Source organism: Amia ocellicauda, chromosome 14 (genome assembly GCF_036373705.1).
Source record: "Amia ocellicauda isolate fAmiCal2 chromosome 14, fAmiCal2.hap1, whole genome shotgun sequence".
Classification (NCBI taxonomy): Eukaryota; Metazoa; Chordata; class Actinopteri; order Amiiformes; family Amiidae; genus Amia; species Amia ocellicauda.
In genome coordinates this window covers 26,227,289-26,252,838 of record NC_089863.1, presented here as the reverse complement: position 1 = coordinate 26,252,838, position 25,550 = coordinate 26,227,289, and the positions used below count along the sequence as shown (strand labels likewise).

The 25,550-nt window shown below is 49.1% G+C and overlaps 1 protein-coding gene across 6 annotated transcripts; it reads left to right on the top strand.

Moving 5' to 3' along the window:
* The first annotated feature begins 1,748 nt into the window (after positions 1-1,748).
* pi4kb (phosphatidylinositol 4-kinase, catalytic, beta) lies at positions 1,749-25,329 on the top strand. 6 transcript variants are annotated; one of them, XM_066721411.1, is made up of 12 exons: positions 1,749-2,146; positions 10,965-12,057; positions 17,106-17,150; positions 18,504-18,731; positions 19,258-19,485; positions 20,728-20,837; positions 20,946-21,050; positions 21,165-21,288; positions 21,837-22,102; positions 22,596-22,728; positions 22,833-22,953; positions 23,455-25,329. In XM_066721411.1, the coding sequence occupies exons 2-12, from the start codon at positions 10,987-10,989 to the stop codon at positions 23,634-23,636; spliced, it is 2,613 nt and encodes an 870-aa protein (XP_066577508.1). In that variant the 5' UTR covers positions 1,749-2,146; positions 10,965-10,986; the 3' UTR covers positions 23,637-25,329. The 6 variants fall into 6 exon arrangements, with proteins under 6 accessions (XP_066577508.1, XP_066577513.1, XP_066577511.1 ...); XM_066721414.1 differs by lacking the exon at positions 1,749-2,146 and adding an exon at positions 2,533-2,590; XM_066721412.1 differs by lacking the exon at positions 1,749-2,146 and adding an exon at positions 2,597-2,712.
* Positions 25,330-25,550: the final 221 nt, after the last annotated feature.

Below are 25,550 nucleotides of genomic sequence, written 5' to 3'. Positions count from 1 at the left end.
TTTCTTCGCATAAATACTGGATAGTCCTGTTCTTAGAAGACATCGAGCACATTTAAGAAAACATTGACTGGTTGATTATTAAACCTGGTTAATGGTTCCCCTGCTCGTCACAAGCTGTTATAAATAGCAAAATTAGTGTAGAAGCCATCTTGGTTCTTCCCATTTCTGTTTCTGTAATGCTATGTGCCACAGCTTCACCTTGGACCTCTTAACTGGGGTCTGCCAAGTCTTTTAGAGCTACTGGGTAATCTGGTTTCCTGTCTAAACAAGTTTTCAGTTCCCTCACTGAACCAATTACTCCCTACGTTAGTCCAGATTAACACGATATCAAACCACAGGTTGAATGGAGGTTTTCTATGAAACCTGGAGGATAGGCGTCAAAGATTACTGCTATGTTGGTATGCGATGCCAGTTGGCCTCTTGACGGTAACCTGGTCCTGCAGTTGGTGATGTCCTGTTGTTGAACCGCTAGGTGGCACCATTTCCTTGGTTAAGGATCAATCCATCCAAAGCCTGATGGAGGAAAATCTGGCAGGCTTCTCCATACGGCTCTGTTTGATCCATTAATACTTTTTGTTTGTCCTGCTTCCCGATTATCGATGGAGGAAGCAGTTCAGACCTGTTCTGTAGCCTGAGGTTTAACCCTCGGTGTGCCTGCGCCGTGTTCTTCCAGGGCGTTGGGTTTAAAAACTCCTTCAGCAGCTGTAGTGCGCTTTACAACGGCTGCACTTACATTATTTTGATTATATATTTATATCATCATCATCATCAACCTATATCGATCCCCTGCTGGATGAAACCTCCCCAAAATGTCTCCACTGGCTTCGATTTACAGCTTCTGCAAAGCGTATGAGCTCATCTTCCCATCCTCCAGGTCTTTTTTCATCCCTTGGGATCCATTCAATAGCTTCCTTTCCCCGTCTTTGATCCGTTCTTCTTGCCAGGTGTCCGACCCGTTGCCATTTTCATTCTTTTTCAATGGCGCCACATATTTGGGTTCGTTCTCTGATCCATTCATTCCTTTCTCTCGCTCTTCTTGTCATTCCAAGTGTTCCTCTTTCTTGTGGCGTCCACAGGCTCTATCATTCCTGTTTGGTATCTCAACCACTGAATGTTGCTTAAGTTATAGATAAAGTCATGGGAAAGTGCCATATGCTGGGGAAAATTTAAATAACTCTTCAATAATGAAATAAGTAACTCTTGCCTTCAGTACTAATTAACAGCGGTGGCTTTACAGTATGTGACGTCAGGCACAGCTGCCTATCTAAACGTGACCAAACCTGCAATGAAATGCACAGGCTTGCAGTTTGCTATAACTGCAGATAAACAGACGCATGGTTTGTTTCTCTTGTCTTAAACTCCCACAGAACATGTATTTCGTGTAGCAACACCACCAGGGTGTCCACAAACTTGAATTAATTGATTCCTCCAAAACCATTGTTATTAGTCATAATAATTAGAATCGCCATCTAGACCACTCGCGGAGGTGAACAGCACCAATCGTGACGTTTTCAAATTCTTGAGATTTTTTGTTTGTTTCAATCTCTGTCGTCCCACAACGACGAAAAAACACGCCCACGATCACACCGCAAAACCAGATTCTCCCCGCCTCGCTACAGGCACCCACATAGACACCTCGCCCCACGACGACACGACGGGGTCCTTGCGAATAACAACAAAAAAAGTTAAATGCCCCGCATTGAGTCTTTTACGTCATACGTCATGGACATTACGGCAATAAAATGGGTGCGAGTGCTTCCCCGATCGCGCAGTAACAATATCTTGCGATGGTAGCGTTTCCTGTCCGGTGCGTTAAGGAATCGCGGGGGTAGCTGTGAAACGAGCTCCATTTTGGCTCCAGACGGGAAACGGCGCGGCGTGCTCCAGGGCGGAAACGCAGAGCCAACATGGCGGAAACGGTGCTGTAGTTTCGCAAGCGGCCCCCTGCTTTAGCGATGTTTTCCTTAAGGACCCACAGGCGCTAGCGAAGGCCGGACCCAGGCCTGTCAATTCTCCCTAAGTTGCAAGAGAGAAACTCGGGAGGCGAGTAGAGGGGGGATCGCAGCCCTTCCCAAATGGAGCCCAAAACCTGGAGATAGAAGCGAATTAATTTCTTTGTTTTACACTCAACGCGGATATCTGAGAGGTGGGTCGTTTTTCTTTGTCTGTTTTCTAAGGAGGTTGGGTTTGGGGGGTTGAATATGTCGCTGCGTGCTAAACCTTCAACCAAAAGCGGACGGTGGTGGTGGAGGAGGAGGAGGAGGAGGAGGAGGAGGGGGGGGGGGAGACAACCAGAAAGAGAGAGAGAGAGTGGGGGACGGGACGCAGACAGACAGATAGATAGATGGATAGATAACCTGTAGCACAGGTTTTTGGACGGGAAGTGGGCTCGGGTTGCACGGAGACGGTAGCTGGATTGGCCCGGTGCTGCTAACTGTTGCATCCGTATTTATGTCCCTACGGAGCTACGGACGTCAACATCCAAAACGGGGAAGGAGGAGAGGAGAGAGGGAGAGAGGGAGGGAGGGGGATCACAGAGACGCAGTTCAAATCCAGCTCTGATCTCCGAGAGGATGCAGGCGGCACGACGGTGTGTGTGTCGGGGGTCGTGATGGGACGAGTTTATGATGCGTGTCTTGGTTTGAGTTGGTCAATCACACTCCACGTGAAATTATTGCAGTTTCGCAAACTTGCAATCGGGACCGGCTACCGGTAAGATGCGGCAGATTTTGATTGATTGATTTATTATTATTATTATTATTATTATTATTATTATTATTATTAGGATGATTGTTGTTGTTGTGCTGTCGCTCACACGCACCTTGCTTGACTAGATGAGGACACGCATCGTCCAGTGTCTTTGTTTTCTCATTGGAACTGTTTTTATCTTTTAATTTAAGACGTCATTACACGCCGAGGATGAACTTCCAATTCTATCCTAAATGCGACTTTGGCTCTGGAACCCGTTCTGTCAGGGTTCTAGAGTTAGAACCCCGATTGAACAGTTTAGAACTCAGAGTTCCGAGTCTGTAGTGTCGGGCCGGTCGTGTTTGTGGCTGGAGCCTCTTACGATACGATTTCCCATGGGATCGGAGACACGGGCAGGACAGCAGTGTCCAGACAACTGTGTGCCACCAATCTTTTGTAAACTTGCTGTTGGACAAATGGTTCAGGCACAGCTGACGAGTTCACATGCCAATCTGTTTTCCTTTTTTATTATCTTTCTCTCCAGTCTGTGAATACCTTGTTTCTTAATATAATTATGACTGGTAGGGGTTGTGCAAGTACAGTGTTAGTATGTGGTTGGGTTGCCGGAAATATCTGATTATTATTGTTAATTATAATAAGCTCAACTGTGATTGAGATTATTTTCTCATTTCGCAACTCTGGGCAGGGAGGAGGCCAACTTTTGCGCTTATTTCTCAAGAGATCCCTACAGAAAAGGCCCTTGTGGATGCGAATAATGGAACAATATGGTGGCAGAGTGGCATCAGTACCAGGACAACCTATCGGTTACACACGGATGTTTAGATCGAGATACACCAGTTGCCATCTTATCTCCTGGCCCCGGTGGCGATTTGATAGCGCCGCATTACGTTGTTTGGTCTAGATAAGGGGAGAGGCAACCGGTCGTAGCATAGTAAATGGAGCTCATATTTTAATACCCAAATATTTGGCACTGTGATTGCTTGGATTATACACAAACGCTGTGGGCTGTTCTAATCCTGAACTGCTCCACTTGTACTGCTTTAAATTTGACATGGAGTGGCAGTTTTGACTCAAGACGGGGTTACGGGCACAAACTCGGAAGCTGAAGGAAGGAAGATGCGGTTTGACCCCAGGCCAAGGCTGTTTAGGGTTTGACTTCTAGTCCAGTGGATCTCCGCCCTGCTCCTCTGGACCCCACTGTCCTGCTTGGTTTATGTCCCAGCTAAGCCTCCGAGAGCTTAATCTGAAGTTATAATGAGTCTAATCGGACCTGTTTAATGTTTAATCTGTCGGATACACCTCCATCGATGTCTAAGGTTTGAATAACTTGCATTCTCCGACGTTAACAGTTGGAAAAACTCACCTCGCTCCATTAAGGTTTCAATTAAGAACCTGAGAGCTCAGTTGGGACCAAAACCAACAGGCGTCAGGGTTTGTTTTCAAGTCCGGTACAGCAGGCCCGGAGTGTCCTTTCCCCTGTTTCGTGTTTCTGCGGAGGCTGGCGCTACCCTGCTGACTGCCTGTTTAGAAACCGCTTCCGAAAACGCACTCGATGAGGAAGTTGTTGGCGGTGGGGGAAGGGGGATGGGGGTAGGGAGTGCTGGACTGGCGCACAGGTTGATGAGGGTTGAGGAGCAGCTTCAGATGTCCTTGTGACACACTCCTTTCCCCTCGCCTTTACACTCGCCTTCCACTCGGCGTCTTTTGTATAGGGTTGATCTCGTCTTACCACGGATGTTGGCCAGCGGTTCTTCTATAAATGCCAGCCTCCTGCATGGGCCCTGTGTGACGCCCAAGGCCTCAGCTGTGGGTGTAGGTCTCCTTGGTTGTGTGCCTGGTGTTTTGCCTGCAGTTGCATTGCTGTGAAGGTGAGTAGAAACCATGGCAGCGAACAGTGTGGCATGTCATTGGATACAGTATTAGCAGCCTGAAAAGAAAGAAAGGGAGAAATCCAGATTGTGTGAAGTTGAAACCCTGTTATTCACTCCTGCTTTCTCTCGCCTGCCTGCTGGCCGGCCCGTATCAGTGTAGGAGAGAGAACTGCAATATGATGCAGTGTGCTTTAGTCCTGGCTTTAGCCTGGGGGCTCCTACAGTCCAGTAAGGATCAAGAGGAGACGTCCTGCCACCCACCTGATCCTGGGGAGCCTCAGTTCTTCTGGTCTCTAGTTGTCTCCACGCTCCAGGTGTCTAAAGATCAGCTTATTATTATTATTATTATTATTATTATTATTATTATTATTATTATTTTTATTTCTTGGCAGACGCCCTTATCCAGGGCGACTTAGTCCCATATAGTCCAATATAGGCAATCAAATCACCAGTTCAGATTCAGGAACTTAGAGTCACTGCTGCTCTAGGTTTTGTCGTATTGACAGGATTCGCACTTCCCTGTCAGCTCTAGTGTTGCTTTCCCACTCCGAGTTACTATTAAGTGTCCCGCCTGGCTGAGGGCTCCATGCGGGGTGGGATTAATTTGGCAGGTGGAACGATCGCATCAGTCAGATTGTCTTTCAGCGAAATGCTGCTAATTTTATAGCCGTCCGTTCGGGTGCCAGGCTGTATGCAATAAGAATTACCTACTAGTTGAGGGATGTTTTGATGTATTGGCTGTATTTTAACTGCGTCCTTGTGTGTTGGGACCTTGGGGACTTGTTGTCCTGGCCTGGTAAACCAACTAGGTGGTCAAGTGCCAGGGTTTCAGAGTGCTGAATCGCTGCATGTTGCTCCAGTGGTTGTTTTTTCCACTTTCCCTAAATCGCTAGACCTTTAAGACCCGACACGTGTCGCTGCAAAACAAGGGAAAATTTTTGTGTCAAAGCTCCATATCGGGGACTTGGTCTGACAGCTTCCTATGAATACCTTTTTACATGGTCATTGAACTGAGATCTGGTTACAGTCTGTCACTTAGTGCCAGTTTAGTAAAAAGTATTTGTTAGGCAAAGTCACTGGAAATCTCAGCTCCCCCTCCCATGCCGTGATTGGCTAGTTTTGCCAAAAGAGCCCCCGGTGCCTGATTGTTGCCGCCAGCCTGCATGTGTGATTGTAGGAGTGTGCAGGGTGTTGTGAAACTCCCACCTGCCTGGCCCTCACATCCGGGGTATGTCTGGAGACGCAGTCAACAGTGTCATAAATGCATAAATGTGTACAAATCGGTGTGTTTCCCCCGTCCACCTCAGTCTTGCTGGCGTTCACCTGCGCTTCATCAACAAGCTTTGTTCTCCGTGCCCCTGATTTACTGCCGTTTTTTTTTTTTAATCATTATGTCAGAATTGTAATTACGGCGCCGCAGGGATGCAGTTTGCCGAGCTGGTGAAAAATTGACTCATTGTTTACAACTTTATTCTTATTTTTTTTCCCCAAATGCAAATCTTGTGGTGAATAATAGTATTAGATGAATCGCACTACCCTTTCAGAGTTGGTGGGGGATAAGAGGTGACTTCAGTGATTATGTAACTGAGATCCTCTTCTGAGTAAGTCACTCGTAAAGTGTCGGGGCCTGCGTGGCACATTTTTGACGATTCCACATTCCCCGTCTGGTCACACCCGAATCTTCGAAGATTAGGGACTCTGCATTCCAGATGGGTATTATAATTTTTTTTTCTCGTCTGGATCCCAGCTCAGCTGCATTGTCTGGCACACGTCACACCGGTCCGCTGTGGGATACAAAACCTCCCAGGCTGACATCTGGTTTATTAGAGAAGTCATAAAAACAGGGTTGTTCTACGAGCTGGCTGCGTGAACCCCACTCCTTTATTTCTACCTGTTAAACGGCAGTGTCTGAATTATTCTAAACGTGCTTCCATCTCTGTCTTGTTTGCCACACACAATGTCCTTATTGACTGGCGCTTGCTGATGATGTCATAATTCAGGGTCCAGGCTAGTGCTAATTGAACGGTGTTTTCTCAGGGGTCAGGGTACAGCTGCTGCACAGGGCGGGGGGATGTCTTGCAACTTGCTCTCTCTATTGCAAAAGCAAGTAGTTTGTTATCTGCAGGTACCTTTTGTTTCAACTCTGCACAGACAAAGGCCATGGTGTGGGAGTCAGTTCCGCTACCGCCGGCTGGTCCAACCTGCTGGGCAACCTGGCACATTCTTTCGGCGCCCCAGAGGGGTACCTGAACCTTTTATAGCCCCGGTTTGTTTATTTTTAGCCATGGCAGCTGAAACGCCCCCAAAGCGGGTGCAACATCGACACACAAACTATGTTTTTTGCAAGTGAACATAGAGGATCTGTTTTAAGTTTTTACAAAGCTGTTGAACGTGACTTTGGTTTTTCTCAGCTTCGTTTTCAGTCCAGTTTTCTTGCTACGCATCGGAGAGTTCTAGAAATTGACGTTGCAGGTGTGTTTGCCAAAATGACGATGTTGGATCATAAGTTGACCAAATAAGCTCCGTTTAACTTCCTTTTTTTCCCAGTCCAACCTCTTTGAGAGTTTGGAGAAATTGTCTCCTGGACGTTCTCCTTTACGAATCTTGACCTGGTCAGTGTCTTGTTGGAGTGGGATTGTTATAGATATATTTATTGAGAGACGGGTTTTGATTTCTTACTGCTCTGATGACTGAGTTTGTGAACATTGAGTCAAATGCTTTCTTGTCGTCAACAAAGCCCAGCACAGAGGAAGCTTGTATTCTCGACATCAACTGAAAACGCCAACCTTGCAGACGCCAAGCACTGACTCGCTGGGGGCTATCTGGGGACACGGCAGCCGGGAAATTTATGGAGATCTAAGAATAAGAGATCTGCTGGCACTACGTGGACTGTATCCGGTGGCACCGTCCTCGACCCCACTGCCGAAATGTGCCAAAAGTTATTGCCAAGGCCTGAGTCCAATGTTTTTATTTAAAATTTGTATCCATTCATACTCGGTTCAGTTTTTTTTGTTTGGTTCATTCTGTGTATTGATCTGTTACCTGTATTGTAATCTGAACCAGGGGTGGCTGAAGTTTTTCTTTTTTCTTTTTTGCCAGGCTATTCTATTTTGTGTTTTTTATGCGTCTTCTCTGCGTATGTGAAGACATGTGAGCTGCACCTATTGGGAGGTAACGTAACTAAATCTGCTTCGAGCTGTAAGGACTAGCCGCCGTCTTATTACGCCTGCATGAAACTTTATGCGGCTTTCAGCTCGGTTCAGACTATGACCCCAGACTTTCGGGATTGTGTAAAGGAACAGGGCATTACTTCATTAGTGTCATTATTTACTCGGGTAGGCTTTCATATTGTAGTTTTATAGTCTGCTCTACAACGTGATGGCGACTCAAAACTCTGAACCCACAGAACATTCCAGAGTCTGGAGAGAAGGGTTCCATTCATCCAGTTAATTGATTAATTGGACCAATTAAGACCGAGAGCTGCGCTGGGACAAAACCCAGCAGACACTGCACCCCCCCAGGACTGGAGTCGACACCCCTGGCCTCGGTGTTTAGATGCACATGGCTTGTGAGACTCCCAGAACGCACTGCTCCCATAGTGGCAGTTGGTTACTGCTACGTGTTACAGAACACACCGCCAGTGCTTTTTTTTTTTTTTTTTATTCCCATTTTATTTTGGGACCCGCTCTTGGGTGATCAAAAGGGAAAGTTTAACGCTTTCCAAATCCTTCCCATAAAAAGCGGCGCTCCGAAATCCAAACAGCAGGCCTCTCCACTTCACTTTGGGTCCTGCACGGCCATATAAGGCCTCCAGCCAAGATCAAACGCTTGTGCGATTGTCCGGAGCTCCACTCTCTTGATCAGAGAATCCAACAACAACCCAAAAACTCCCGTCTGCTGGATTTCCCAGGCGGGTAGTGTTTCGTGCTCGGTGATATGCCTATGCTTTGCACAGTGTAAATAGTATTTGTGTCCCCCCTTCAACTTTACTGGCATCCAAAGGTTCACCTCCTATACAAATACCAGTTATTTGCAGCTTGTGTGTGTATATGAATGTGTATACACTAGGGGTTGTGTTGCTGTGACGTGCTGTGACCTTGATCTACATCAAAGAAACTTTTTCAACTAGTATTTCAAACCACAAGGAAAAATTATATAAAAAAACAACACCACGCACAATAATTAATAAAATCGGCTGTATTGGGTACAGTTGTTCACTCCTGCTTCCAGAGAGCCAGGTGCATGCTGGGATTTTAATGAAGGGATGGGGAACAAAGCCTTCAAACTTCCCTTCTGCTAATGTAGTCGGGTGAATTAATTTGACTGGATGGTCAGCAACAGGTGCCCACCAGTCAAACCTCAGGCATATCCCATAAACCCTGCACACTAAAAGGAACCTTAATTCACTCCCAGTTTGATGACATGAGGGGATTTATCTTCATAATATAACCGTGATTGCAGTTGCTCATAGTCAGCTGTGTGCGATTTATTTTTTCCACAGTTTTTTTGGGTGTGTGTAATGCACCTAACTCCTGGCGGGCGAGGATGGGAAAGGTGCCGATCGCCAGCGTGCTTAGTGGGGAAGGTGCCATCTCGCCTCAGATGTCACCTGGGGCCCTCGGAGCCGAGCGAGATATAGGCCAAGGGATGGGAATAGCAGGGAGAGCACAGATGTGGTTTTAAATAGCTTGTGCTGTCCCCGCTCGCTGCCTAAGCACACGGGATCTTTCCCCTGCGGTCCTGGTAGCATCTTGCCAATTTAGAGGCATTCGGAATGACGTGTAAATCTGCTTTGAGGGATTAGGTGCTAGTGCGTCCTGTGGCCAGGGGATCAGAACTTGAATGACACAGTAACAAGTAGGTGTCGGACCCAGGCGTTCAGCCCCACTTCCTGCCGGTGTGTCTGCTGTCCCTTCCTCCTCTTCCCGTCCCGAAATGTGGGCAGATAATCTTAGGCGATCTTGGGTATAGTGTCATTTTAGTGAATATTGACTAAAACTGGCCTGGAACCCTCCCACCCTCTCCTATCTTGGATTAGTCCTGTAGCAAACCGGCTTCGACTGCTTCGGGCCCTCGGGACGGGAGGCACTTGCAATAACTTGATGCCGTAACGCAGAGTGAGTGAATTCAAAATGGGTCAAGGAACACCTCCCCAAAAATCTCGACCCATATCCGCCTGCCTTTCTGGAAGATCTCTTTCTGAAAACGTTATCCCGTGAACTTAAAACCGGTTTCTGTTTACGAACGCAACGCCCGAAGGCAGCGCTGTGTCCTGTGCGTAAACCGTGCCTTTTGGTCAGAGTTAATTAGGAGCGTTAATAAGTTCACGACAAAATGAAAAAAAAAAATCCAGTTACTTACACAAGTAAGAGATCAATGCACTGGGTGATTAGTGGCTGGTTGTTTGCTCTCTTTGATCTATTGATTTATTGATTTGGGGGGAAAGGTAAACTATATTATTTAGGAATTTACAAACCTTGTTAGCAGAATATTGTTAAAAAGTACGTAAAATTTTGTGTAACTGAGCTGAGGATGGGCTAACCTCTGCATTTCATGTTGATAAGAGATTTGAACACCACAAACTGCATCTAGCATGACACAAACTCAGCAGGAATTTATTATGATTGTTTTATTCAGTGACTGAAGGGGGTTACTGTGCTGTGACAGGGATGCTCTAGGACTGGCACAGTGATGTCGTCGCGATCTTTGTTTCTGCCGTGACGTCGTGTAACCGAGACTTTACACTGGCTCAGCGTGGACACTAACGGGCTGAACTTGGTCGTTAAGAGCTTGGGGGGGCGGGGGTGGGGGACAGAGGCTTCAGAAATACTATAGGGGACAGGAATCGGGGACCTCAGTTTCACTCTGTAGGTCGAGAGCCCAAAGATCTGGGTTTTGCATTTTCTTAATTCTCTTAATTGTCTCTAACTTATCTTGATGAGCTGCTAAAAACGCAGAATTTTTTTAAACGTCCTTGCCCTCCCCTGATCCCTGGGAGATGTGTGGCATGTATAGAAGGCCCCAGTGCAGATTTCTCTGCTCCCACCATGCCATATCTACCAGGTGTCCAAACCTACACTGAAGCATGTTTGACACATGAAACGCCAGCTCTGTGGGCACAAACGTAAGCACACTGTGATGACCGTGGGCCTTCTACTGTACTCTGTATACACACTGTGTTTGTTCATCGCGTGTTCAAATACCTTTTGTTTGCCGATTGTGCGTGTGGACCAGCTTAGGTGTTGCTGTGAAGTTCTGACCTAGATCTGGATAAAATACATTTTGAGAGCTGAAACGGGGAAAACCACAGGGAAAAGTGCCGGCAATTGATTTAAATAACTCCCTCTTCTTTCTTCTCCTTCTCTGTCTCTCTCCCTCTCTCAGTGGCCTGTTTGTGTGATTCGCCATGGGTGACGCGGACGTGGAACTCTCCCCTTCCCAGATGGACCAATCGCAGCAGAGTCCTCCTTCCTCCCCCTCGTCCGGCCCATCGTCCTCCTCCGACAGCAGCCACGCCATGAGCATTGGCAGCAGCACCAGCAGCGGCAGCAGCAGCAGCAGCAGCGCCGGCAGCAGCAGCAGCACCAGCGGCGAGAGCCCGCGCGGGGGCAGCCCTCCCCTGGACGTCATCTCCGAGGGCGTGGCCGAGCTCACCCTGGTCATCGACCCCGAGGTGGCCAAGAAGGCCTGCCAGGAAGTGCTGCAGAAGGTCAAGCTGATGCATGGGGCGGGGGGTGAGGAAGAGGAGGATGAGGAAGGCGGAGAGGGGCACCGGCTGGTGAACGGGACGGCCTCGGAGGGCGAGGCGGTGGGGAAGCCGCCGAAAATCCAGGAGGAAGAGGAGGAGCCGCAGCCCGCAACGGTGAAGAGCGCCCGGCGGAGGCAGAAGAATAACTCCGCCAAGCAGTCGTGGCTCCTCCGGCTGTTTGAGTCCAAGCTCTTCGATATCTCCATGGCCATCTCCTACTTGTACAACTCCAAGGAGCCCGGTGTCCAGGCCTACATCGGCAACCGTCTCTTCAGCTTCCGCAACGAGGAAGTGGACTTCTACCTGCCCCAGCTGCTCAACATGTACATCCACATGGACGAGGACGTGGGCGACGCCATCAAGCCCTACGTGGTCCACCGCTGCCGCCAGAGCATCAACTTCTCCCTTCGCTGCGCCTGGCTGCTGGGCGCCTACTCCTCCGACATGCACATCTCCACGCAGCGCCACTCGCGGGGCACCAAGCTGCGCAAGGTCATCCTCTCCGACGAGCTGAAGCCTGCCCAGCGTCGCCGCGAGCCGCCCCCCGCCGCCGCATCTTGCATGGCCGCCCACCCACCCGGCGTCTCTCCGCTGTCCTCCGAGCCCTGCCTTTCACCCTCCAAGCGCACCCACCAGCGCTCCAAGTCGGACGCCACCGTCAGTGTCAGCCTCAGCAGCAACCTCAAGAGGACGGCCAGCAACCCCAAGGTGGAGAGCAACCAGGACGAGGTAATTGACTAATTGAGATTGATTCATTGCTTTGGGGGGGAGGGGCCTGGCCTTGGAGGAGGAAGTGGGGATTGGCCACAAACACAGGCCTCTGGAGCCCCCATCTTATAAGTTTGTCAGTCAACTCGTTCAATTAAGGGAATTCTGGTCTGGGCTGAAAGGGTCATTAATTTTCTTTATACCAAATCTCTACATAAGTTAATTTCACATCAGCTGCTTAATCAATCACATTGAAATGGTTCCAGGTGTGACGAAATTGACAATTAAAGGTGACCTATAAAAGCTGTCGGATAAGGGCCCTCAAGGACTGGGTTTGGGTAACACTGGCCCGGTGGGTTGCTCTCATGTCAGATCGGGCAATTTTCAATAGCTGTCTCCGTATACTGAGCTGTGTGGCCCTATTGTGGGTATACGGGTAATGCCGGTACCAGTTTTTGACCCCTAACGCAGGTTGGCCCTTAAAAACTGCATGCAGGAGTAAGTAAGAGTGTGAGGCTCCCAGGGGCCAAAGAACAATAGCGGGAACGTTGCTAATGATTGACATCAAGGCGGAAATAAATAACATTTTGAACGATTACACTGTTCTGTTCTCTGGCTGATGTCTTAGTCTGAAAACAATCATTTGTTGGCAGATGCACACACACACACCCACACGCAAACACGCGCTCACGCGCTCACGCACACGCACACCCACACACAGACGCATCCTCTTTGCTTTAGATCAAACGCACAGCGTCCTTGCCAGCACTGCCCCGCTCCTTGGGGACCCTTGGCTGGGGTGTGCTCAAACACAGCTGCAGTGATATGACATCATTCCTCACTCTCTCCGCTCCCCACATCTCGATGGGAACAGCTTTCAAGGGTGTGTACGATTGCTCGAGCAGAGAGGTCGTCCTCCCGAACTCTCGCTTCAGAATCCAGTTGTGACCGGTGACCGACGGTGAGAGTCCACTTCCTGGTCACGCCATCAGAAACGTGTTGGGAATTATGGGTAGTAGTGATTTACTTTGATGTTGATTTTAATGGCTTGACACAATGATGTAGTATTAATATTAATAATAAGTCATTTAGCAGTTGCCTTTACCCAAGACTTTTTATTCCATTTGTGATCTCTAGAGCTGTACCTCTCTTGTCTGATATAAACCTATATAAAGACAGTCATTTATTTATGTATTTATTTTGAGCCTTTTTTGTTACCCACGCTGACTTTTATCAGTTGTCGCACAATATAAACAGTTTGCGGAGCCTTTTGCAAATTAAACTAAGGCTACTGCCAGTTCGGTCAGGGTTTCTCTCTGCCTGGTGTGAGAGTTTCTCGAGTTTTAGACCCGTTTTGTGGCGGGCGCGTGAAAAGGAAGCCACAGCTGTAGTGGTACAGGGTAGTGAAAGCAGAGACCGCGTGTTGGAGGAGGATGACGTGGCTTGTTAAACCCCCACACTTGCGCACACACACACTCACGCTCTGATGGCCCGCTTCCCTGTGATTATCTCACGACACTGGCTCGGGGCCTGGCTTTATATACTGTGTCATGGATCTCTCTCTCTCCATCCCTGCCTCCCTCATGCTATCCCACTCTACTGACCTACTCTCCGTCCCCTCTCCCTCCCTCCCTCCCTCCCTACTATGCCTGTTCATTTTCTCCCACCTGTCCATTAATTATATATATCTCTTCCCTCTCTCTAGTCTCTCTCTCTCCCCCTTCCTCCCTCTCATCCCTGTAGCTCCCACCTTTCAGCACCCTTCCTCTGTCCCGCGGTACCCGTCCTAATTAGTGTAGCTGCTTAATTGGTGCCGCAGCTGTTAGGGGGGTGTGGGCAGAGCTAGATATCGGGGGGGGGGGGGGGGGGGGGTTGTAGTTTGGCATCGGTTCCGGGTTTCTGTTGCGGTCTCATGTGCCGGCTCTGAGTCCGACTCTCCCTCTCTACTCGTCTGCTCACTCCCTCCCTCCCCCTCTCTTTCTCTTTCCAAATCTCACTCGGTTTCCCTGGATCTCTGGCTCAACATACTTTCTCTTGCTCTCTGTCATGTGAGAAAGATGAGGCCTGGCTTGTGATCACAGTGCAGTCCAGGCAGCGAAGTGCGTCGTCAGCCAGTCCTGTGTCATCAAGAGCCCCCCCCCCCCCACTTTCTACTCTTTCCCTATTTTCTGTTGGCTCAGACTGTGTGTGTCATTATAGTGCAATCTGTTTCTTCATTTATATTTTTATTTATATATATATATATATATTTCCATTACAATTACAATGATCTGTCCTCTGTCTGTGATTGTGTAAACTGGGTCCAACTTGGTGTCATGATTCTAGGATTTTACCCTATTTCGCCCTTTTTTCCTCCTCTCCTGAACACTATTTTTGGCATCTGGGTCAATCTAAAAAACTCACCAAATCTCTGGAAGCGGTTGGTGAATGAATACACTACACAAATATGGCTTCTGGTCTCTCCTTTTTCACCCCTCATTATTATTGTACTATAGCTATATAATATCGGGGCAATAGGGGTCTGATTTTGAAGGTTTTAGTCCATTTATAACCAGACGCATCTAATTTATTTTGTCAATTATTCCCAGACTCGTACCGAGCCGTCTGCTTCAAATGCCAGGGAAGAACGTGGCACTGCTCACAGTAAACCGAACAACCCGTTAGATAAATGTTGATTTAGCAATTGCAGATGTCCCCGTCACCCCGTTACTAGGCGATGGTGGCTTTAAGATTTTATAGAAACGCCTTTAATGGGACGTTCGACGCAGCTTCATTTGAGATGGAGGGGTCTTTCTACCTGCCTCTCTGTCTGCCACTACTGAGAAACCAGTAAAATAAAGGAATGGAAAAAGTTGGACACACAAATCGGATCCCCTGACTGTAGACTGTGGGGCCTGTTTAAACAAGCCCTGGGAGAGCATGACAATGTTTGTGTATTTCCACAAAGGGAGGTCAAGCAAAGACCAGGTTATAACTTTCTCTTGTTCTCGCTCTCCTTCTCTCCCCGTCTCTCTCAAGAAAAGACGTTCGAGGAAAGAACTCTTTCTATCTCTCTCTTCCCCCCCATCCATCTTTTTCTTTCTCTCCCTCTCTTTCTCTTTGTCTTGTGAAATTAAGACGCGGGTCGTCAGGACCAGCAAGGCTTTCTATGCTGGCCTAGAGATTGATTTGATTAGATTTTAAAATTGGATATATATTTTCATTAATGCTATATGTATTTTACAAAGTTTGCTCCCATCGGTCTATTAAAGTAATTTAATTGCTACTCTCTCCCTCGGTGCGCTGCTTCCAGTGCAGCTTGTATAGATTAGAGCTTTTATCCAATCAGATTTCCCACCTGTGCTGTCTCCAGGTGAATCTACCCTGAGGCCTTCAGGATTTCGAGTGATCCCCTCTGCTGCTGCAGCAAATGGGGACGATGTTGTTGACTGTCATTCTTTAACCAATCAGATTTCGAGTTTGCCGTGTTGGACGTATTCTTTGACATGCCTAGCCGCCTACGTCAGCATTTTCTGCATGGCGTGATTGGAGGGCCAGTTAGCTAACTGAAGTAAAACTAGCTAGCACGTAACATCATCTAAGATTTATTTCAACTTTATTTTGTGACGTTTAGATTTTTTAGATGTAGTGCTTAGAATTTTTTTGCTTTTCCCAGCCAGGGAAAGGATTTGTGCGGCACTTTCAATCGAGCAACTACAAAAGGTACACCTGGCTAACATCGCCGAAGGAACATTGCAAATTGTATTGCTGTTATTTGCAACCAACCAGTATGGTGTTTGGAGCCATACTGGGTTTGCAAACCTGAATTGCCTAACCAAGGCCGCAACGAGACGCCAAAGCAAGTTTAATCCTGATTTTGTTATTTTTGTGTTAAGGCATTTTTACTTGCTTGGTGGTTGTATGAGTAAATGTGACTGGTTGTTGCGAGTTTGTTCTTGGTTCTTTGGTAGTGGCACTGATTTGGGCTATGCGATGTCTATTTGTGATGCAGCATCCTGTCATACTGCATAATAGTGGTGCATCCTTGATGGTTTCAGCCACCTTCATGTCTCTGCAGTTAGTGTAGTGTGACTCTCATAGGTGTTGAGCCTCGTGTTAAATCACTTTAATCTACTAGATAAAGGTTACTGTCAGTGTGAAAATGGGATGGTAGCATCGCATGACAATAGCCCTAGCCCTAGTGTCATGGAGAGTAATTCGAAGGCGGTTTAATTAGCACTGAAGGCCTAGGTGTAAAATACACGGCTCGCCACTGGTGAAATCCCTGCAGCAGGCTGGCAGGCATGTGGGCGGGCAGAGGCGTAATCCCTTGGCTGGTGGTTGAAACAGAAATAGCCACGGAGGTCAGAGCTCGGGCTGGGCTGGCAGGATTAACCAGGGACGGGTAGCTGCCCTGGATTATATTGAGATGCCACTTTAGTGTGTGTGACTTCCAGGTAGCCAGCCAGGCAGTCAGCGCCATCTCTTTTGGAATTTCCTGTCCATTTCCTGGGAGCTCTCTCATGTCATCGGTGTTGTGTGAGAACCTTTATATGACAATAACATGCATTTTCTAATATATAGTAGATGTGTGATCCATATGTGTTTCACAGGACCACGTTGGTGTCCATTTTAAACCAATAACTATATGGATTACAGACTAAAATGTATTTTAAATATTTTGTGGGGGGTATGAGAAGTGTAAGGATCATAGATCTACCACATGTTAAAAATCCCTGTTCTGGCTGTTCTGGCACTTGCTGATGACATCATGGCCGCTTGTTGATGACATCACAACAGTTTTATATCCCGTCGTACAGATGCGTTCGGCGTCCGTCTTGTTACGGGACACCACCAGTCCAACGTGCGACGTGAAAAATCTGAACCGTGTAGCATTCTGGGAAAAGTTGTACTCTGGGAATATCTTGTACCCTACGCTGGGCAGCAAATTAGGCATTCTCCAGAGCCTACGCCAACAGCGTGCGCAAGTGCAATACATTCATCCTTGTCTTTTTGTCTCACCCACCTCCTCCTCCACCTTCCTTCGTTCCTCTGCACTGAAATCCCCCCCATACCCTTTCCTTTCCCAGGGTCTGGCCTCCAGCACTGAGAGTATTGATTCAGAGACGGGTAAAGTAAGTTCAGTGCCTTTCATTTGTCCTGGTTGGGGTTCTGAGGTGGCTGGCAGCCTGGCCTTTGGGGGGCTTTCCTGTCTCATAAGCCTCAGACGCCTTCGAGCGCAACTCGCTGGGTCCTTTTTCAGACTTTATTTCTTATTAAAAATCATAGACCAATTTCCTCTCTCCTGCACTGCTGTTCTCCTCCAGTTTTGGCAGCTAGAATGATCTAGTGTGTTAATGTGGTCTACAGAATAATCAATCTATTTTTATTTAGTATAGTGCGCCACAGATCGAAAACCAGCCGATAAACCAACTGGAAAAAAACATAAATTAAAATAAACCATTAGGTATGGAGAAGAGGCCTGTGAAACCTCAAACTTGGGGCAACTTGAGTCCGTCCCATCTTCTGCTCTGCTTCTGGTCAGACAAAACCATTCGGGGGGCTGGATTTCTTAGGGTCCGTGGTATTTTTGTGTTGGGGAGTATTGCTCATTGCTCAAAGGAAGACTTGCAGTCAAAAACAATCAAATTTGTGTTGTTGTATCTGTTTACACCCAGGAGGAAATCGGGTCTATTGAAAAGCTTCCTCTTGCAAGAAAACTAAACAAAACCACACTGCCCCCTTGAGGTCCTTTCTCAGTACTGCGAGACCCATTTTCCCAACTGAAATTGTGTTGAAATTCACACTATTTTATCGGTTACTTTTCCATCATACGTCACTTTCTGAATTCTTATAAACCAGTCCTGACCGGTGGGGTCGGGTCGAAAATTCCTCCACGTCGGTCGTAGCTGAGTACGGTTTGAAATCGCCTGCGTTTTGGTAGGAATACACGCGGAAAGTTGTTGATAAATGACGACTACACTTCTTACCCAGAATCCTCCACATTTTATTTTTTTTGTAATCCACCTTGAAAGAAGTCGGCACTGAGACGACAAAACTACTAAAAACTGCTTTTCTTTTGTTTGGAGAACAGAAGGGGAAAGGGGCTTTGGGTTTTATGGTCTCTGTTTCAGACTCCAGGGTTGGTGGCTGCTGGTAGAGATGGTTTCTGATCCCCCTCTCTTTCTATCTCTCCCTTTTCTCTTTCTTCCTATCCCTTCTCCCTCTCTCCTGCTGAGGGTGTGGTGGGCCCAGGGCATGCTGGGATGCTAACGAGGTTGCCTGCTGGACTAGCAATTAGTGTTGGCTGCCCAGTCTCAAAATGGTGGCTTGAGTATTTTAACCCTTTTCTCTTTTAAACCGTTTTTTTTTTTTCAAGGTTTGGTTTCCAATCCATGGCTGGTGTGTTCGACTCCACACACTTTTTTTTTCTTGTTCTTTTTATCTGTAACACCCTCTCTCTCTTTCTCCCCCTCCCTCCTCCCCAGCCCGTACGCCTGACGCCCCAGCGGGAGTTCATTAAGTCCCTGATGGGCATCGGCAAGCGTCTGGCCACCCTGCCCACCAAGGAGCAGAAGACCCAGCGACTGATCTCCGAGCTGTCGTTGCTCAACCACAAGCTGCCCGCCCGGGTCTGGCTGCCCACCGCCGCCTTCGACCACCACGTGGTGCGGGTTCCTCACACGCAGGCCGTGGTGCTCAACTCCAAGGACAAGGTGCGGGGCTGGGGTGTGGAGCGGGATGGGGTGGGTAGATGAGAGGGGGAGAAAGCAGAGGGTGAGGGGGACAGGAGGGGAGGAAATGGTGGGCAGGGGTGTGGGGAATACCGGAGGGGAGGGAGAGGGTGCAGGAGAGACTGGATACAGGAGGGAGAGAGAGATGGGGGGGAAAAAGAAAGAGAGGGAGGGAGCGGGAGATAGAGAAATAGTGAGAGGGGGAGACAGAAAAGAAGAGGGAGGAGGCGTGAGACAGGGAGCAAGAGGGAGGGAGCGGGAGAGAGAGGGAGAAAAAGAGGGACGGACAAGAAGAGCGGGGAGAGAGAATGTGTGTGTGTGTGTGTGTGTGTGTGTGTGTGCGCGCACCTGGGGCCTAGGACTGGGGCAGAAAGAGTTGCTGGGAGGCCCCAGGGGGGAAGCATGGAGATCTCCCCTTCAAACGCCAAAGGCATCGCAACCAAACCCGCGCTGCGCCCCGCACACCGGCTTCACCCCCAGTGACCCTCGCCTGTCCGCCCCCCCGCAGGCCCCCTACCTGATCTACGCCGAGGTGCTGGAGTGCGAGAACTTCGAGACGTCCAGCATTCCGGCCCGCATCCCCGAGACGCGCATCCGCAGCACGCGCTCCGTGGAGAACCTGCCGGACTGCGGCATCACCCACGAGCAGCGCGCCAGCAGCTTCAGCACGGTGCCCAACTACGACAACGACGACGAGGCCTGGTCCGTGGACGACATCGGAGAGCTGCAGGTGGAGGTGAGCGCCTTTCTGTCTTATCTGTCTATCGCAAGTTGTTGGACACGTTCCCCTTTCCTCGGAAACGGTGCGACGCCTCGGGTAATTGTTTTATATAACGTCGCCCAAGAAAATGACTCAACCCCAGCTGGCCTGAGGAAGAGAGAAGAGTTTTAGTTGACGAATACAGTAAACCGACATGTTGACGGCTAGATTTAATGGCCGCAGTCGCTATAAACAAACGCTGGGATGAAATAACGGAGGGTGTAGTTAAACGCTGTGCAGAGGACTACTGGCATTCAACACGTTGGAGAACTATAAAAGTGAAATGTATTCACGTTTTGTGAGTGGTCTTAAAATAGTTTATATACGTTTAAGAAGCTGCGTATACAAAACAAAGCATGTTGTCATTTATTTTTATTTTAATCTACTGAATAATGTGTATTGGGAATAAATAAAAAGCGTGGTTACTATGTTCTCTCTCTGAAAACCGTGGTGTGATGCACAGCTTAATCTTAATTTATAATCATATAATGTGTAGAAATGTGGCCTTTATAAACAGGCTTTAACATTACAAGTGCCAATATTTCGAACTACCAAAGCCGGTCATTGTAATCGATAGCTCTTTAACAGATGTGATATGATAATCAAAGCAAACCATCATATAAAACTCAGAAGTTTTATTCATGAACATCAAATCCAACATTTGCATAGCACAAATGGATTATTTAAATTGACATATTATCATAAAACATTAATATTATTGCTGTGAATAACAGCACTTTTTTTCTAAAACATAAATAACTATATAGCCTAGAATAAGTAAAAAGCTAAAAAAACGGCAAACAATAAGGGAATGAAACGAGTGTAAACGTAAATATTGGAATAATGCTCAAAAGCAATATTTTATAGTTCAAAAATAACTATTGCATTTATGAAAACATAATTGTAGGGCAGCTACATCCAAATTGGGTGAACGGTGTAGGAATTACACCCATTTTTATATGTGGTCGCCCCAGTTTTAGGGGCTCAAAAGTAATTGGACAAACTAACATAATCCTGAATTAAATTGTGAGTTTCAATACTTGGTGGCAAATCCTGTGCAGTGAATGACTGCCTGAAGTCTGGAACCCATAGACATCAGCAGATGCTGGGTTTCTTCCCTGGTGATGCTCTACAGGCCTGCACTGCAGTGTCTTTAGTTCCTGCTTGTCCCACCACACTCCCGAATTAACTGCCCGGTGTTGTCCTGTGTCCCCGCAGCTCCCCGAGGTGCACACCAACAGCTGTGACAACATCTCCCAGTTCTCCGTGGACAGCATCACCAGCCAGGAGAGCAAGGAGCCTGTCTTCATCGCTGCCGGAGACATCCGGTAGGGTTCAGTGTGCCGTAGTGGTAGATGAAGGCAGCAGTGGGTCGACCGTTTTAATAGCTGACTGTAACCAGAGCCTCCTTTTTTCGGCATCTTTCTGTGTGCCAGGCGGCGTCTCTCGGAGCAGCTGGCACACACGCCCACCACCTTCAGGAGGGACCCGGAGGACCCGTCGGCCGTGGCCCTTAAGGAGCCCTGGCAGGAGAAAGTGAGGTGAGTTTGTGTCTTTAAAAATTAAAATAAAAAGAGGCAAGGAGTTTTGTGTGTTTGTGGTTTTCCCCCTCTTGCCCGGGATGATGGCGTGTAACGTGTCGCTCTGTGTCCCAGGCGGATCCGAGAGGCCTCCCCCTACGGCCACCTGCCCAACTGGCGCCTGCTGTCCGTCATCGTCAAGTGTGGGGACGACCTGCGCCAGGAACTGCTGGCCTTCCAAGTGCTCAAGCAGCTGCTGGTAGGCCCCCCGCCGACTTCCCTCCATCCCCCGTCTTCTCTCTCCCCATGGCCACTTTTCCCTCCCATTCTTTTCTCTTTCACACGCTCGCTCCCTCCCCGGCTCTCTTCACTCCAACACTCTTTCCAGGTCTTCCTTGCTTCGTCACTCACCTCCCCGCTCTTTCCTCTCTCCCCTCTCTTCCTGGCTCTCTCCTCTCCCCGGCTCACATCTCTCTCGCGCTCACATCTTTCCCCCTCTTGTTCCCTTGCTCTCCCTCTTTCATTCCTTTCCCCTTGCATGCGCTCTCCCCCTCCCCCTCGCGTGTGCTCTCCCTCTTTCGTCCCCTCCTCCCTCATTCACCCCCTCTCTTTCCCCCTCCCTCTCTCGCTCTCCCCCCTCCCGTTCCCTCCCCCTCTCATTCCCTCCCTCGCTCTCCCCCTCTCGTTCTGTCTTTCTCTCTCGTTCGGTCTCTCTCGTGCGCTTTTCCTCTCTCTCTCTCTGTCTCTCTGTCCTGACGCGTACGAGGACTTCTGTCATGCTGTGGCTGCTCTCCCTCCTCCCTGCAGGCGATCTGGGAGCAGGAGCGCGTGCCGCTGTGGATCAAGCCCTACAAGATCCTGGTGATCTCGTCGGACAGCGGCATGATCGAGCCGGTGGTGAACGCCGTGTCCATCCACCAGGTGAAGAAGCAGTCCCAGCTGTCCCTGCTCGACTACTTCCTGCAGGAGCACGGCAACTACACCACCGAGGCCTTCCTGACGGCGCAGAGGAACTTCGTGCAGAGCTGCGCCGGCTACTGCCTCATCTGCTACCTGCTGCAGGTCAAGGACAGGTGAGTGGCGGTCTCTTTTTCTCTCCCTCCCTTTCTCTTCCCCTCTCCCCCTTTTCCTCTTCCTCTGTTTTGCGTTGTTCCTCTTCCTCCTCTTTTTCCCCCCTCTTTCTTTTGCGCTCCCTCTTCCTCTTTTGCCATTTCTCTCTCTCCCTATTTTTTCCTCTCCCATTTCCTCTTTCGCGCTCATGCCTTCTTTCCCTTTTCCTTCCACTCCTTCCCTCTTTTGCTCTTTTTCTCTCCCCCCCCTCTTTTCCTTTCCGCTCCCTATTTTTTTTTCTCTTCCTCTTTTCCTCTCTCGTGCTCCGTCCCCCTCTCTCCTTTTCCATCTCCGCTTGTCAATTCAAACCGAGCCCGTGCCACGACCGGACCATCTGATTGGCCGACGAGTTTGTGGAGGGAGGAGGGACGCGTGCAGCCGCCAATGAGGATCCGCGATTCTGCCAGGTGTGTTTTAGTCGTCTCGTTCTTTAACGATCTCTCCCCCTCCCTCCAGACACAACGGCAACATCCTGCTGGACTCTGAAGGCCACATCATCCACATCGACTTCGGCTTCATCCTGTCCAGCTCTCCGCGCAACCTGGGCTTCGAGACGTCCGCCTTCAAACTCACCGCCGAGTTCGTGGATGTGAGTCTGCGCCACACACACACGCATGACTTAGACGTGTCCAGCCACGGTTCTGGAGAGTCCCTACCCAGTAGTTAAACAAGTTCTCTCTCTCTCTTTCTCAGGTGATGGGAGGCCTGGACGGAGACATGTTCAACTATTACAAGATGCTGATGCTGCAGGGCCTGATCGCCGCCCGCAAGCACATGGAGAAAGTGGTCCAGATCGTGGAGATCATGCAGCAAGGTACCGCCCCCACTCCACGCGTCACGTGACTGCGTCCCCCAATCAGACGTAGGCCACACCCACCCACACCCTGCCAACAAGAAGAGTTGATAAGCCAGCCAGTGTTTTGTAGTTCTGGCGGGGATTATTTATGAGTTTTTAATATTGCAGAATGACATTAGCATAAACTGTTATTACCCACCATTGCACAATGTGATCAATCTCTCCCCATTCCTCTCCTCCCTCTCCCTAAACCCTCGACCTCTCTCCCATCTCCCCCATTCCTTCCCTTCATCCCCCTCTCCCTCCATCTCACCATTCCTGTCCTCTCTCTCCACCCCTCTCCTCCCTCTTCCTAAACCCTGCACCTCTCCCATCTCCCCCCATTCCTCTCCTTCGTGCCCCTCTCCCTCCATCTCTCACTATTCCTCTGCTCCCTCTCCCTAACCTTTCCCCATTTTCTCTCCACCCTCTCCCATCCCTCCCCAATCCTATTTTCTCTCTCTCTCCCCCTCTCCCCAGGCTCCCAGCTGCCCTGCTTCCACGGCTCCAGCACCATCCGCAACCTGAAGGAGCGCTTCCACATGAACCTGACAGAGGAGCAGCTGCAGGTGCTGGTGGAGCAGATGGTGGACGGCTCCATGCGCTCCATCACCACCAAGCTGTACGACGGCTTCCAGTACCTCACCAACGGCATCATGTGATCCCCCTCTCCGCCTCTCCCTCCGTCTCTCGCGCTCTCTCTCTCTCTACGGACGTACCACGGACGGAGCACGGGGGCCCCGCCGAGCACGTCCCCACGCCCCCCCCTGTCCCTCATCACCGCCAGCCGGTTCGTTCGGCGCGTCAGTTAGGCCCCGGTGGACGGTGGAAGCAGGGCATGGTGGGTATTTCCCTCCTCTTTCCGGTCTGTTCCGTCCCGGTCCCCCCCACCGCTGCCCGAAGCTGTAGATCTCACTGCTGCCCAAAGCCATAGAGTCGCTCTGTCCCTAGACCGGTTAGGTGGAGGATCATGAGATAGGCAATACCTCCCAGTCCAAGCCAGCGCTGTCCCCCTCGAATCGGCGGCCTGTCCGAGGCCCCAGCTCTGAAGGAGGCCGTTCCTGAGCTCCTCCCGGGGTCCCGGGCTGGAACTCGACGTCTCTCAGTTCAGCGCCAGGAACGGTGCCGGTTCTGATCCGAGCGGCCGTTTCGATGGATAAGTACACGATACAGATTCCGTCTTCCCAAAGTCTTTTTTTTGATGTACAAACCCAGCCAGATTGGAAAGCAAACGGTCAAAAATCAAAAGTAAATCGATTTCGGGTTGCTGGGATCGCCGGTTCGGACCTGAGCCTCGGCCGGGGCGGCACCGGTTTGCGCGGCAGACAGTCATATCTAGTAGTGTCGGGCTGGCGGTGACTGGCACTGTGGGGGTGGCCGTGTGATTCCCTCCTCCCTCGTCTCCCATCCCCCTTTCCCACCAACACCCCTGTGGTATGTTTACAGCTTCAAGGACAGCGCCCCCTGTCTCCAGGTCTTAATGGCCACAGCCCCCTCTTCCCCAGGACACACATGGATGGAACATGCAAGGACTTTTTAGATGCTTTTAGGAATTTTGAATGGGATGTTCTTGTACAGATCTATATCTATCTATATAGATTACACTTCCCCGTTCTTGTAAGCCACTAAATAATAACCGACAACCGCAACGAAGACCACCACAGAGGAGTACAAACTAAACTGAGAGCCGTGGAGCTCTTTGGACCGATCGCCCCGCCCCGGTCACTTGAGATCCTCCTTCAGGACTAAAGAGAAGCTTCTTCCCATACTTGAAGAAAAAGGAGTGGCTGGGGTTTGGTGGGGCGGAAAACGGAACAAAGCGACAAGGAGAAAATGGAAACCAGGACTCGAAATGTTGGTATCTTTCACTACGGACACGTTGTGCTCTGGGACGGACTACTGTTGGGCCCCCCATCGCTGTTTCGGAGGTGACAGCGTTTGTTTTCGGAACAAATCCCAGCTGTAGTGGTCTTCCCTCTCTCTCTCTCTCCCAGCCCCCCCCCTTGGATTTTACTTCCACGCCTCTCCGACTACAGCCGAAGAGTTAGAAGAGTCCGATCCGTTGCTCCCTGTCCTCCCTCGAAAGCACAGGGAGCGTGGGGAGGAGGACAGGGAGCCTCCCGGTTGACATTGCGTTTTCTTTGTTTTGTTTAGTTTTTTTTTTTAATAAAATCTCCTCTCCCCGCCCCTTTTACATAATTTCCTCTTCCTGTCCCGCCTTCACAATTTTTTTTTTTTTTTTTTTTTTTTTAACTGTAATGTAAAGGACCAGCTCTTAAGAACTTGTGAATGACCTCCCTTAACTTGTGAATGTCTCTTTGTATAATAAATTAAAAACTTAATTGTCTGAACCAAGCCCGGGATGAGGACTCGACTCCCAGCATGCACCACAGCGAAATGGCATCCAGTTCAGTCACATGACTTGCCTACTTAAAAAAAAAAAAAAAACTTCCTTTGGTCTCTGGGTTGCGGTTTCCTGTATCCCATGTCACCTGTGCAGTAGTTGTAGGTCCTACAATTACTTAATTGAACCTTAATTGATTTTTTAAATTGTATAATAAAAGAGTTGGTTCTTT